We start from the raw sequence: 15396 nt of genomic DNA, 5'->3' as shown, positions 1-15396 counted from the left end.
TGCTAAGAAAAGAACATGTAGCTACAGACCTTCAATGAGATTTTTAAAGGATCATCTTTAAAAATGTATAGATACATGTAATTTTTTATAATCTCATGAAAAGATAGCTTTATTTAAAGTATAATCTCATATCCAATTACTTTATATTTGTAACACAATCACTGTAAGTATCTCTAACAAATTTGATATATTGACCAAAATAATTATTAATCTTGTCTGGAAGAAAGTAGATACACAATGTACATTGCTTCAGCATTGAAACAAATGTTCATAATACATAAATAAACCAAAAAATGAACAAATTCTGTAGTAATTCTTACTACAAAAATAAATAACATATACTCTATGCATTAAAACATCTAAAACTAATGGGTAAAATATTTTTAAAGTTTTATTTTTTTACAATTTTAATTTATGTAGAAAATCAAGATAGCTCTTTAAATTACTTGCAAATGTATGTGTATTAAATAATTTAAAAAAACAGTAAATCATATAGGAATATATTCATTTCATAATAAGGAAATACAATGGACATATAGTGGAAGAAATTATAGAAGTAAAGTTTGACTGCATAGAATGTATGGTCTTGAAATAACTGTAAGCATGAAAAACGTTTAAAAATCTGTCACTAATAAACTAGTTTTCACATTTTAAAAAAAAGGAGTAGGAGGCAAGGCAAGAGGTTTGTTGCTGACAGAGGGAACACCATTTGCTAATGTACAGCGTCATGCAGAAGCCTTGAGCAGACTTAGGGGCTCCAAGTCTGAGGGGTTCTCAGCCACGCCTTTGTGAATTCTTGGTTTCCATGTAGCTAATTCTACCCATTGTTTTTGTTTGTTTTTAACTAGTTTCACTCTAACTGGGTAACCTAATTTTGGCAGCTAACTGTATTGCACATACTCCCATCAACATGGATAATTGAAAATTGACTATATGTGCTTTTATTTAATAGGTGGCACACGCTTGCCTACGTTTCTGCTTTGGGAAAGGTCTTTGCTTTTGGTCGTGGAGACGAAGGACAACTGGGAAACGGTGGAACACATGATCAGCTGATACCACTTCTCATGAAATTGCCATCAAATGAAGAACTCAAATTTGGTAAATTCTATGAGAAGCACAGCATTTGGCCTAAATACCTTTTTATTTTATTTTATTTTATTTTAAATACCAAAAAACACCAAACAAACGCAAACATTCTTAACTTTTGATCGTTCCATTCTACTTATATAATCATTCATTCACAATATCATCACATAGTTGCATATTCATCATCGTGATCATTTCTTGGAACATTTACATCTATTCAGAAAAAGAAATAAAAAGAAAACAGAAAAAAATTCATACATACCATACCCCTTACCCCTCCCTTTCACTGATCACTAGCATTTCAATCTAAATTTATTTTAACATTTGTTCCCCCTATTATTTATTTTTATTCCATATGTTTTACTCGTCTGTTGATAAGGTAGATAAAAGGAGCATCAGACCCAAGGTTTTCACAATCACACAGTCACATTGTGAAAGCTATGTCATTATACAATCATCTTCAAGAAATATGGTTACTGGAACACAGCTCTACATTTTCAGGCAGTTCCCCCAGCCTCTCCATTACATCTTGACTAACAAGGTGATATCTAGCCTAAATACCATTTAAGAGAAATTATTTTTCTAAGCAAACAATGTGGCATGGACAGCAGTGTATGGATATGATCTCTAAATGCTGACCTCTTTATCAAGTCAAAATAGCTATTGTTTTTCTCTTGACTCCTTCAGATCAGGATTAATGAGAACTCAAAGCAAACAAATCATTGTGGTTCAGACGTACTTGCAACTCTGATTTATTAATTCCGTGATGATTAGTTTTCCTGCCTCATTCAATTAACCTGGAAATCACGTGGAGCCTTCAGGATTGTGAGCCACTGACATATGCCAGGCCCTTTGACTTGCTCAGTCCTTACCAGTGATATCTCAACCATTCTCCTAACAGTACTGGAAGATGGGTACTGTTATTCCCACTTTACTGGAGGATACAGAGGCCTGGGTAGCAAAAGGATTAGCCAGGGTCTCACAGCTAGTAAGTGGTTTGCCGGATTTGATCTGTGTCCTGTGTAGACTCAGATCCTGAGTTGTGAAACACTCTAATTGTTCCTCTGAGCATTTTTGTTGCTTGTTTCTGAAAGCTTAGTGGTGACCTACACTGACAAAATTCTCTCAGTTCTTTTGAAGAAATAAACAGTTATTTCCCTAAGCAGTTCCTATGTTATCTTCTTTGGTTCTTTTATAACCAGCTATACAGTCTTGAAGCAAATATTCTTCACAGCCCTTGGTTAACCAAAAGTCACTGGTGAAATTTTGAGTTGTAGAATACAGTTTACAGTAATGAGAGCCCAGTTACACTAGGGAATAGTCAACTAATAAAATACTTGTTTGACTCTGTTTTATATGTAAGCATTACATTAATTATGTCACATGGCAACCTTGTGAATCACCTATGTTTGCCAACTAGGCTTTCTCCTGAAGTATGTATTTCCGCTTTTTATGTGTGCTGGGTCTTGGATAAAAACACTACGTTTAAGAAAATCTGGTATTAGTTTAAATTGAATGTGCACGTTTGTGCCAAATGACTTCCTGAATTCTTTTTGTACATCCTTTTCAGAAAACCACACCTCAGAAAAGGAGTTAATAATGATTGCTGGAGGGAATCAAAGCATCTTGCTCTGGATGGAAAAGGAGGTAAAAATCTATCTCTAGATGTTTTATGACATGGTATTTTGAACAAAATTAAGGGTTCCAGAATCCAGGTTTGGTCAATTACAAAAACATCACATTACTATGCTCAAGATTCTAGGAGTAGCTTGATATTTTTTACCCCTTTGTCTAAACCATAAATATTTGCTCACAGAAATCAGCAGAGTGATCCCTGGGAAATGGTGATCAGAATGATTTCCTTAGATAATATTTGCCTTTTGGGGGGATCCTTATAGGTGCTATTTATTTAGTCAGTGACCAAGTGAGCCACCAATGGACAGATTCTAAAGTGATGGTCAGCCGGAACTAAAAAAGATCCTGACATTCATAGGCTTACATATAATCAGTTCATCACCTTTCTGTCCTACTTCGCCAAGGCAAAGCGAGTTCCTCCCCCTTTTTCACACAGCTCTTTTAAGAGTTCCCTCTCAAGGCTATCTGCTATTCAATTTAATCTGATTTTGCCTGTATTAAGAGCTGCATGTTGAAGCACTCCAAGAAATTTATTTGGGGCTTAAGCCTCCTTAGACAAAAAATTGGCAACCAGGCAAATGATGGATTACCCCTGGTAGAGTCTCACTTTATGAAGATCCCAGAGCTGTATTATCCAAATGTAAAAGGCAATATTACCCTGTATTTTTGGAATATGCCCAAAAGTAGAGTACCTGTCTCTATGGTGTCTATATTATTATAATTTACTTTTTTGTTTGTTTACAGAATTCCTATGTTAATTTGAGGAGGAAAATTCCTACACTGAGTGAAAGGGCTATAAAAAGATGGATTGCTGACGTGGGGACTAAACAATGGCAGAATACACAAAGGTACACCCTCTGCTTGTGTGTCTCTCTGCTTGATGTCTCTCTAAAGTAGTACTTCCAGGGAGCATGAGGGTAGTTCAGTCGTAGGATTCCTGCCTGCCGTGGGGGAGACCCAGGTTCGATTCCCGGCCCATGCACTTCCCCAAAACAAACAAACAAAAATTCAACAAATGGTGCAGCAATAACAGAATACTCACATGGAAAAAGAATGAAATGTGACCCCCACAATACAGCATACAAAAAATAATAATAGTAAAGAAATAAAAAACAAAGTAGTATTTCCCAGACTTATTCTGCAAAATACAAAGATATGGTCCATTCACATATAAATGCCACAGGTCCTTAAGTAAAGCTTTCTTTATTGCAGGACTTCTCTGGGTCTGTGATAAGTTTATGTTGTGACTTTCTGAGCAGGAAATATAGTCCACAGCAGCTCCCAACCCTGACTGACCACGGAACCACTTGTTTGCTCACCTCCTGTTCACACCTGAATAGTTTGGGTAATCTACTCAAAACCATAGTGCTCTTACCATCTGTAAAGATTATATTAATACTCGTGAACACCTCCTTTTAGAAATATTTTTAGCTATGGCTTTCTATCTCTGGGAAGTATTTTTACATCGTAATTTGTAGAACATAAATGATCAAGAACTATTTGCACCATTACTTCTAAGTTGGAACTGAGTATAATCTGTACCATTTTTCATTTCTGCTAATCTTTTGATGTTTCCATTTCAGTGCTACCAAACAAAAAATAAACATAGTTTGAAAGTTGGGTGGGTTTGAATGTTTTCTTTGTCCCAGGAAACACTTAACCATTGGTCACACCTTTTCCTTTTTCTCTGTAGCTCCTCTGATTATATATTTTTATCTCCCATGTTTGCCATTGAAATTTTGAGTTTTAGCAAATAGAATAGACTTTTAGATGTTCAAGGTACTATGCCTACAAATAGAAGACTGAAAGAGAAGTTTGAAGGATATTATAAGATATTTTCTTTATTATGCCTCCTGGTATAAAGAGGCATACTGGACAGCATGCTTTGTTTTAACCACTGCCTTTTTCCTTGTGTAGGGAAATCAGAGAGATATTTTCATATCCTGCTTGTCTGACTGGAAGTTTTTTAGAGAAAAGGTAACACATACAATAAAATTCTATTAAAGATATTGTGAAAGATACATAAGAAAATTGTTTTGAGGGTAAAATAATTAGCTATGTGTTTATTATTTTTCAAACTTATTGTTTGATTATTTATTTTACAAAAGTATATTTATAGACTTGCTATAGAAAATATAAAAAATATAGGCATGGAACAAGAGAAAAATGAAAATTATCCATAACCCACCACTTAAGAGTGATAGCTAGCATTTGTGTATATGTCCTTTCTCTCTGCAAATATATTCTTTTACCACAAATGGGAAATATTGTTTGATACCTTGCTTTACACTTAATATATTTGTCCATTTTCCATACTATTCGTTTTTTTTCTATAACATCTTGTTAATAACTGCATGGTATTCCATGAGAAGGACATACCTTAATTTAACTAATCATTTCCTTATTACAAGATAGTAAGGTTACTTTCAGTTTTTAAATATTATGAAAGAACTTCTTTTCCTAAATCTTGTGTAACATTGTATTTATTTCTTTAAAAGAAAATTTTTCTATTTTTAGATACTAAATATAGGTAATGCTTTTACAAAGAATGCCTCTATTTTTAGAAAATGGGTATATTCAGTCCAGTATGAATGTAATTCATAGCTTGTTAAGGTATTCATACATTTCACTAATAGTTTTCCATTGGTATAAAAAGAATTTACAGTTCCTTTTAACTTAGCTTATGTTCTCTAAAGCCACTTTATTTGGTCCCACTTGCAGTTCATGCAACTGGAAGAAATGGTCATATTTTTTTCAGAAACAGGACAAACCTTTAATTTTCTGTGACTGATTCTTTTACTGTGGATAATAAATATTTATTGACCATACATTTTAGATAATACAGTATCTGAGTTAGAGTCTGATGTAAATATTTTTGTTGAGGCAGCTTTGATAGCATTTTAGAAATAATCATTTGTTTTCTGCAACATTTTCACTTGTATTTGTATTCAGGCAAATTAATATCATTCTTGTAAAGAAAAAAACAATTTTATTGTAATGAGTCATTTTTAGGAAGCCTTAAATCTATATAAGATAATCTAATAAAACTATGTACTTACTTTAGAAGTGTTCTTTTTCGTTTATCCATCTATCCGTTTATTTGTCTTGCTTCCACAGAGTAACTACAGAAACAATGTCTATTCATGTGGATTTAATTAAAGCAAGAAACATCTTTAAGGAGTTAACCCAAGAAGACCGGATTACCAGCCTGGTATTCTTCTCATTGTTAATTGGAGAAAGAAAATACATTAGCACATTTCTTATGAGAACCCAACATTTCAGAAGAAATACTTTGTTTTGAGAGATTCTCTGAGACCATGTAGTATATTCAGATTAAGTGAAACTCATAGCACTCAGAAGTTTGTCCATTTAGGGCAGAATAGTTGGTATAGTCATTAGATGGATTACAAATAGTCTAAATAGTTCATTGTACACACAAATATACATACATATATACATACTCTCTCTCTCCGGAGAGAGTTTTTCTAATTATAGCTTTAGAAATAGGATTAAACGTTTGTTGAGATTAGCACACATTTTATGTGTGATTATTTTAAGCATAAATATAGAAATGAGAATAATGTTTCTAATATGAACATCCCCCTCACCAAGGAATTTCCTGGACTCCTCCTCTATGTGTTTTGTCCATTGCATTTCCTTTTCTATAGGTCCTAAAACTTTTTTCTTTCTTGGAACATTGCATCCTTGTTTCAGGGCTTCATAATTACTGTTTTTAGATTTTGTACCTGCAGATGCTCCAAGCATGCATACTTCCTTTATTAATTTAGCCTTAATTTTAGTATAGTCTTTATTACTTTTATTTCCCTATTCTTTTGCACTGGTTAATCTAGGAATAGTGCTTTCTATGCTCTTTTCTCAATCTGTTTCTTTCTGGGTCTCACTCTCATTTCTCCTTTTTCTCTTTTTCTCATTCTGCATACCCTCCTTCCCTCCTCTTCTCCTTGCCTTTCTCTTTTTATGCCTCTCCCTCTTTCTATCTCCCTCATTCTCTTTCCCTCTCAGTTTTGCTCTTTTCTCGTTGCCTTCCTCTCACTCTCAGCTCCCTCACCTCTGCCTTGTTCTGCCTGCTATAGTCAGCACTCTGTATATTAGCTGCAAATTCTCGCTCATACTCCTTTTTCTCAAGGGAAAATGGGAAGTTTAATTGGCAGAACCACAGCCCAAGAGGGATCTGAGGTAAAAGTCATCCCTGGCTGTCCTAGTTTCCTAGGCTATTTTGACAAATGCCACACAGTGGGTTGACTTAAACACCAAGAATTCATTGTCTTACAGTTTTGGAGGCTAGACATTCAAAATCCAGATGTCGTCAATTTCATGCACTCCCTGGAGGTGGGAGCGCTTTGGGTACACGGCTATCTCTCCTCTTCTCTGGCTTCTGACTTTTATTCTGACTTGCTGCATCCAGATTTCTCTCTTTATAAAGCCTCCAGTCACATAAGTCCCATCCTGATTCCATTTGGCCATACCCTAACTAATAATAACATCTTCAAAAGGTCCTACTTACACATGGGTTCATACCCACAGGAACGTGGATTAAGACTTAAACCTATCTTTATGGGGGATGTGACCCGTTTACTACAGAGGTCCCTTTCCACATACTAATTTTACCCTCGCTGTGCCAGAAAAATAATACATAATGTCCATGTGACATAATCATAGGGCAATCTTTCATTATTTCAGAAGGGTGCAGTTGGATTAGAAGACTTGTGGGGTTTCTTTCTACCTTGAGTTTCTATAGTAAGGATTTCTATAATAAGACTTTTGACCTTTGTTTAGCTATGCAGCAAACACTTGAATACTCACTCTGTGGTGGGCACTGAAATGGGGGCTCTTGAAAAGTGAAAGAGACATGCTCCTAATAATGGAGACAGACATGTGCAAGCAGGTGAAGTATGTAGACTTGGGTATATTTTATGCTCTGCTTTCTTCCCTAATGCCTAGCTTAGAACTTAGTATGTGTACATTAAGTATTACTGAATGAATGAATTCAGTCAACACTAAGGCTCTATATGATGAGCTCTGTTTAGAGTACTCAGAACCCGCTGCCCAGAGAAAGGTTTACCAGGTACCTCCTTGGTGGAAGCCATTCCAGGCAGCCAGGAAAGTGTGCACCAAGGCACAGCAAATGAAACAATAAAACTGGTTTGGCAAATCTAATGAAATGACACACTCAAAGGGTTTGGGGTGGAAGTGGGGGGGGTTGGAGTTGTGGCTAATGATGAGTAAAGAGGTAAGAGGCATGTGAGCCATTGATATATGTTAAAGTAATTGTCAAGTATGCAGAACTGCGAGAATCAGGCCTCCTATTAGGAGCCCAATATAATGTTTTGATATAAAAATAGAGATAATTTTTAAGAATTTCTATGTATACCTTTTAATAATGGTAAAGATACCACTTATCCAGTGTCTCATTCTACTTTAGTGATTAAGAATTTGAGTTTTAGAGTCAAATCCAGGATACACTCCCACTTAGCTTTGTGGTCTTCAGAATATTATTTAATTTCTCCACCTAGGAATATTATTTAATTTCTCCACCTAGGTGTAGGAATCTACACCTCATCTATAATATGAGGTTAAGAATATCTTCTATGTTCTAGAGAAAGTGTGAGGATTAACTATTTACCAATATAGGTAAATCACTTAGCACAATATCTGCCACATAATAAATACTCCATTCATATTAGTTTATCATCATGGTAGATTTTTTTTTAAAAAAATCTACATGCTAGCATCTGAGCAAGCATATCAAATAAAAATTCAGAATTCCATTTTATTTTCCCTCAGTGGTTGTGTCCTGAATTGAAACTACAACAAGAACAGAAGGGCTAGAATCTAGGGTTTGTTGTGGAGGAAGTTTATGATGTAACTAATGGTCACATGAGAAGAATTAAGAAACTGTGTTGATTTTTGTTGTTGCAGTTATTTTTTATTATTTTGCCTTTTTTATGGTACTGGTACATTCCTCCTCTAAAAAAAAGTGAGGTGTGATAGTATGAACTGGAAAATAAAATGCAGTACTTATTACTAGAAGGCTGTTTTACTAGTACTGAATCCATTGTTTGTTCAGCCTAACTCTTGGACATACGACTTCTTCTTGATCTTCTTTATGTACTTCAGTGGTTGAACTGGGAGATAAACTCACATATTTGCCCAGGGATTTGGGAGGCTAGATCACATGAGGTTTAAACATGGTTCTCAGAAAATCTAAATGATCATTTCAGTTTCATGATGTTTTATTACAGTAAGCTGCACCTAGGTCTTTTTGTGTTTTGAGTGCCTTTTCCCTGGTCCTTTTGCCCACAGATAACTGCATGTTTTAGGGATAATCTGCTCAGAAATCTTCCATTTTCTTCTCCATACCAAGAAGCTTTAGAAGTTTTCTTCCTGCTTCCAGAATGTTCTGTGATGCATGATTCTAGCAACTGGGAGAGCCTGGTGGTTCCATTTGCAGAGGCTGTTTGTAAAATGAGTGGCCAAGCTTCAGGGGTTCTGGGTAAGACTGTTTACATTTGAAAATATGTTTGCATATATTTGAAGTAAAAATACAGTAGAAAAACGTGCCTTGCCTTTTAGTAAAGTTATGACAAAATTTAGAACAATGATTGTAAATGCATTCAATGTTTTTTAGTTCGTATTCTTAGCATATTCTAATGTGGCTATAATGATTAGTGTGGTCACCCAAAATAGACGGTTTTAGTACTTGTTTAGAATTCTTGGGATGATGCATGTGGGCTTGGTCATGAAGTCTTTTGTCCTCAACTTTTCAATATGAAAAATTTCAAACACATGGAGTTGAAAGAATAGTACCATAGTGTTAACACATAGCCATATATAATTTATTTCTCTTTTTATGCGCAGATTACATTTTATTTTTGCTGGACTATTTGAAAATAAGTTGCAGGTTTCATGACATTTTGTCCCTTATACTTCAGCATGCATGCCTAAGCATATGGAATCCTACATTACCACTATGATACCAAAAAAAGTGATCAGTATTTCCATATTATTATCTTCGTTTCAGACCATATCCATACTTCACCATTTGTCCCCAAAAGTATTTCTAACATTATATTTTTAAGAGTCCAGGTTAGTTGTCTTATAGGATGTCCTATATCTAGATGTCTGATTTTCCCTAATTTTTCTATGTTTCCAATGTGGTAGCAGTGAGGTCCAGGGTCTTCATTAGATTATCACGAGATCTTTGACCCAGAGACTAGATTCAACCCAATAAAGTCCATTGTTTCTTATGTTTTACTAAGTCTAGATGACTTAAGTGTTGAAAAGCTATTTTAAAGTGATTTTCTTTTTTAATGCTTTTTAAGAGTTAAAAACTCAAACTGGGAACAAAAAAGAAAATTATCCTATCATGAATAGTTCTTAATCTTGTTTTTAAAGACAGTATGTTTTTCCATCAGGTCGAGATATACGATGAATTTAATTTTGTCTGGGTCTTACATTAATTAAATCAAGTTTGTGGGTCTTTTAACTGCCAAGGACTTTTTATCTAGGACTTTACATTCTAAACTGTTAATTACAATTGTATTCATTTACCGAAAATTTTATTATAATATGTTTTTGTAATTGTGATATATATTTTAAATGTTTTGTCATCAAATTTTGAAAGTATTGACTTTCTTCACCCTCAAGAATCCAAGAGAAACTACATGCCTTTTGTATATTTTCCCTAGCAATTATATTTACCTTTTTTGTATCTCTCAGAGAAGCATTGGGCATCTTTGCAAGAATCTACTTTCAGCGAACTAGTTCAGATGCTTAAAGGAGCCATCATCTCCCAAATGAAAGATTGGTCTAATAATCCTGAGAAGTTCATGCATCTTAAAGCTCTTCTAGAAATGCTGAAAAAGTTGCACAGGGTAAGGGTTTAAGTTATTTAGAAACCCATGTATCTTTATTTGGCAATAAACTCTTGTTTTCAGCTATCCTGTATCTTAAGCAAACTCATATGAAAATTTTGAAATTTTTATTGCTAGTTTTAAATTTTGTTTTTGTGTATTATGCATACAAAAGAGTATGTATGATGTCTATATATAGTTTAAAGAAAAGTCACACAAAAAAATCAATGTACCTATAACCCAAGTTAAAAAAATAAAACACTTCCAGTACTTTAGAATGCCCCACAGAATGCACACCCCACTCCCTTCATCTCCTAGAGGTAGCCATGCTCCTGGATTTTAGAATAATCACTCCCTTGCTCTTCTTTATTGTATTATGACTATATGTATATATCCATAGACATTATGTTATTTAGTTTTTTTTTCAACTTTATATGAATGGAATACATGGTTCTTGACACTCAACGATTTGTTTTATACATTTATCCGTATTAGTGCTTATAGCTGTATTTTATTCATTTTGACTTCTGCATGTTAATCTGTAGTATGAATATACTATCCATTCTGCTGTTTACTTATTCATTCTACTGTTAATGGACATGTGCAGTTTGCGGTTCTTGTTTATATTTTGTTTGTCCTCCCCCCCCCCCCTTAGAAAACATGTTGCTGTAAACGTTCTCATACATATCTTGGTGTTCAGGTCTCAAGAATTGTTTTTTAGGTTGGGATTTATAGGTTGTTACATATGTATATAATCTTCTTTGCAGGTAATGGCAAACAGTTTTTTAAAGTATTTGGATCCATTTAAATTCCAACTAGGGCTTGATGGCAGTTCCTTTTGCTCCCCATCTGATTTTTAAATTTTGAAAATATTTTACATGTAAAATGGTACTGAATTATGGTCTCAATTGTATTCCTCTGTTTCTAATACATTAAAGCATCATTTCATATTTTCCATTGCAATACTTGTTTCCTTTCTGTGAAATTTCTGTCCTTGACTATTGCCCTCTTTGAATGTTTTTGTTGAGATATACTCACATACCATATAATCATCCAAATAACAGAATCAGTGGTTCACAGTATCATCATATACTTGTGTATTCATCAACACAATCTATTTTTTAACATTTTCATTACTCAAAAAAAGTAAGAATAAAAAATAAAACAAAATACCTCAAACATCCCATACCCATTACCTCCCCCATTATTTATTTATTTTTTATGCATACTTTTTTTACTCATCTGTCCATACCCTGGATAAAGTATCAGCCACAAGATTTTCACAATCACATGATCACACTCTAGTTACTCCAATACACTAAAAACTGAGAGCAGATATCTATGTAATGCATAAGAATAACCTCCAGAATGACCACTCAACTCTAATTGAAATCTCTGAGCCACTGGAACTTTATTTTGTTTCATTTTTCTTCCCCCTTTTGGTCAAGAAGGCTTTCTCAATCGCACAATGTCAGGTGTCCACCCATTCCCAGGAATCATGTCTGATATTGCCAGAGAGATTTACACCCCTTGGAGTCATGTCCCACGTAGCAGGGAGGGCAGTGAATTCACCTGCTGGGTTGGCTTAGAGAGAGACTACATCTGAGCAACAAAAGAGGTTCTGTAGGGGTGACTCTTAGGCATAATCATAAATAGGTTTATCTTCTCCTTTGCAGGAATAAGTTTCATAAGGGAAAGCCTGAAGATTGAGGGCTTGGCCATTAAGTTGGTAGTCTCACCTGCTAGAGAGAATATCAGGAATTTCCCAGACAGAGAAGTTAATATTTCCACATTTCCCTCCAGTCCCTCAAGGGGGCTTTGCAAATACCTTTGTATTCTCTGCCCAAATTACCCTGAGTTGGATCTGGGCATCACACTAACCTTTACAAACGTTCACCAAGATATCACTCCCTACTCAAAGTTCCATGTAATTGTGGTATTTGAATAAACTGACCATACAAGTTAAGTTAGACAGTGTGCTACAGAAAATATATATTTTGTTTTGCCTCTGACAGTCTTTGACTTTTAAATGTAGGATTTATTTGTTTTTATTTGTTTGAATTTACATCCAGCATATAAATTTGCTATGACTCATGTGTTCACAGTTTCTTCTCCTTTTTTACCTGCTTTTGGGTTAATTTCTCATTCAATCCCCCCCCAGTAGTTTTTAAGTTATGTATTCTATTTCTAGTATTTTAGTAGCCACCCCAGAAATGTTAATGTGACTATTTAGCTTATAAAAGTCTAAGGTTAATATCTTTACCTTCTTTTTGGAAAACACGAGGATACTTAAATCACATGTACCCAACTTATAGGCTGTTGATATCCTGTATTTTAATTTTCTTTTTAACTCAATAAAATGTAATTATTGATATTTCATATAGTGAGTTTTTATTTAGATTTGCCCACATATGTACCACTCCTCTTGTTCTTTTTTCCTTCTGGCACCTCCAGCTATCTAAGTGATATTCCTCTTTTCTGTATTATGTATGTCCTTTAATATTTACTTTAGTGTGAGGATCTGCTGCTAAAAACTGGGCTCTTCCCATTTTCTGAAGAATTTCCTTATTTTGACTTTATGCTTAAAAATATTTTATCTGTGTATAATACTGTAGGTTGACAGGTATTTTTTATGAGTATGTTGAAAGTTATTCTGCTTTCTGTTTTCCACTGTTGCTGTTGAGAAGTCAGCTGGAATTCTAACGGTCTGTCTTTTGTAGGTGATCTGTCATTCTCTACTGATGTTAAGATTTTATCATTTTTCTTTAATATTATACAGTTTTACTGTAGTGTTTGTGGATGTTGATTTTTTTATTATCATGTAGTGTTTCATTGCATTTATCCAATTGATCCCTTGACTATACAGCCAAGAATGGTTTTCAGAAGACCTGCTCCAAGAGAATCAGCAGTTCTAGGCCGGTATAGGCCACTGAGTTTGGAAACTGATGGTCACTAATGTTCAAAGCATCCAATGTCATTATCATTCAGAGTTTCCATTGACTGATAATTAGCACTATTCTAGGGTGTTCATGTGCACATCATAATAATTTTTATCTCATAGAATGGAGGGTTGAAACTTTTCCCTGTGGTTTGAAAAGGAAATGTTCCACATATGCTTTGGCAGAGGAAACGTCTATAAATGGCATATTGTAAAGTTCTGAAAAACAAGACATGAAGAATTGAGCTTTGAAGTAGTTTGGATTCATGTTATGCTTTTTTTTTCCTGTGGACTTAAAGTTCCTTAAAATTTTTCTATGAATTGGACTTCTGGGTCAAAATGGTGGCTTAACAATGTGCACATTTTAGTTCGTCCTCCAGAACAACTACTAAATAACCAGAAACAGTACAGAAAAGCTCCTTGGGCCATGTCAGTGACCAGACACACAGCGTACCCCAGTCTGGACCAGGCGGATGGGCTACGAGCCCCCATAGAACCGTAAGTTCCCAAAGCTGCGGCAGCTGGCACCCTTCCCCCACAGGCTGCTTCCCAGAGGGGATAGGAAAGGAAATTTACAAGCAGCAGGGACTGAGCACAATTAAATGCCAATTGTGGAATTAATTAACAAATTCTGACTACTAAAAATAGGCTCCCAGCTTAGGTGAACCTGGTCAAAGTGGAGGTTGCTTATTTTTGCCCCGGTGCCAAGGGGGCAGGGCTGATGGAAAAAGGGGGAAAAAAAGAGAAGGAAACAGGTTTTTGTGGTTGTGTTTCTACAAAGGCTTGACTGCCTTTGGATATAGAAGCAGGACTTCTCAGGCTGCAACTGCCCCAGGCATAGGCAGAAGTGAGCTCTTTTGGGGGCTTGTCTGGGCTTGTGCCTTCCCCAGGGGAGGGGTGAAGCCCAACTCAGGTGGAATCCCTCTCTCAAGGAATTCAGACCCCAGGGCTTGGTAATTTGAAGCCATTAAAGCCAGCCTACAACCTCTCCTCTGTCTCCACCACGCCCCCAGCAGGGAGAGTCCGCCAAAGTTAAAGGTACCACATCATCTTATGCTGGTGGGACCTGCAGTCAGACAAGCACCACATACTGGGCAAGATAAGAAAAACAGACTCCAGAGACTTCACAGGAAAGTCTTTCAACCTGCTGGTTCTCACTCTCAGGGAAAACCGATGCAGGTGACTCTTTCCTCCTGATAGGAGGCCAGTTTGGTCTGGGAAAATATGGCTGGGGTCTATAATATCTAAGTAGATCCTCCTAAGGGTGGGGGGGAGGGGAAGGCACCATACAAGCAGGGCAAGAAACAAGCAAACAAGAACTGACAAGAAAGCAAGGAATGAACAAAAAGAAGAAAGTCTGAAAAAACAAATCACAGAACTTATGGGAATGAAAGGCAAGGTAAAAGAGATGAAAAAAAAACAACTGAAACCTATAATGGTAGATTTCGAGAGACAGAACATAGGATTAGTGAACTGGAGGATGGAACATCTGAAATCCGGCAAGAAAAAGAAAATATAGGGGAAAAAAATGGAAAAATATGAGCAGAGACTCAGGGAATTGAAGGACAACATGAAATGCACAAATATACATGTTGTGGGTGTCCCAGAAGGAGAAGAGAAGGAAAAAGGAGGAGAAAAACTATCGGAGGAAATTATCACTGAAAATTTCCCAACTCTTATGAAAGACTTAAAATTACAGATCCAAGAAGTACAGCATACCCCAAAGAGAATAGATCCAAACAGACGTACTCTAAGACATTTACTAATCAGAATGTCAGAGGTCAAGAGAAAGAGAGAATCTTGAAAGCAGCAAGAGAAAAGCAATCCATTATATACAAGGGAAGCCCAATAAGACTATGCGCA

The 15396-nt window shown here is 35.5% G+C and overlaps 1 protein-coding gene across 1 annotated transcript in view; it reads left to right on the top strand.

Moving 5' to 3' along the window:
• The window catches only part of HERC5 (HECT and RLD domain containing E3 ubiquitin protein ligase 5), a 73847-nt gene that overhangs the window by 20366 nt on the left and 38085 nt on the right, over positions 1 to 15396 (top strand). The window contains exons 7-13 of the mRNA XM_077142883.1: positions 953 to 1098; positions 2657 to 2733; positions 3466 to 3569; positions 4639 to 4698; positions 5839 to 5932; positions 9046 to 9235; positions 10462 to 10616. Coding sequence (XP_076998998.1) covers positions 953 to 1098; positions 2657 to 2733; positions 3466 to 3569; positions 4639 to 4698; positions 5839 to 5932; positions 9046 to 9235; positions 10462 to 10616 — 826 coding nt within the window. The remainder of the gene's footprint in view (positions 1 to 952; positions 1099 to 2656; positions 2734 to 3465; positions 3570 to 4638; positions 4699 to 5838; positions 5933 to 9045; positions 9236 to 10461; positions 10617 to 15396) is intronic.

Source organism: Tamandua tetradactyla, chromosome 24 (assembly GCF_023851605.1).
Source record: "Tamandua tetradactyla isolate mTamTet1 chromosome 24, mTamTet1.pri, whole genome shotgun sequence".
NCBI classification, from domain to species: Eukaryota; Metazoa; Chordata; class Mammalia; order Pilosa; family Myrmecophagidae; genus Tamandua; species Tamandua tetradactyla.
This window is presented reverse-complemented; position numbering and strand designations above follow the sequence as displayed.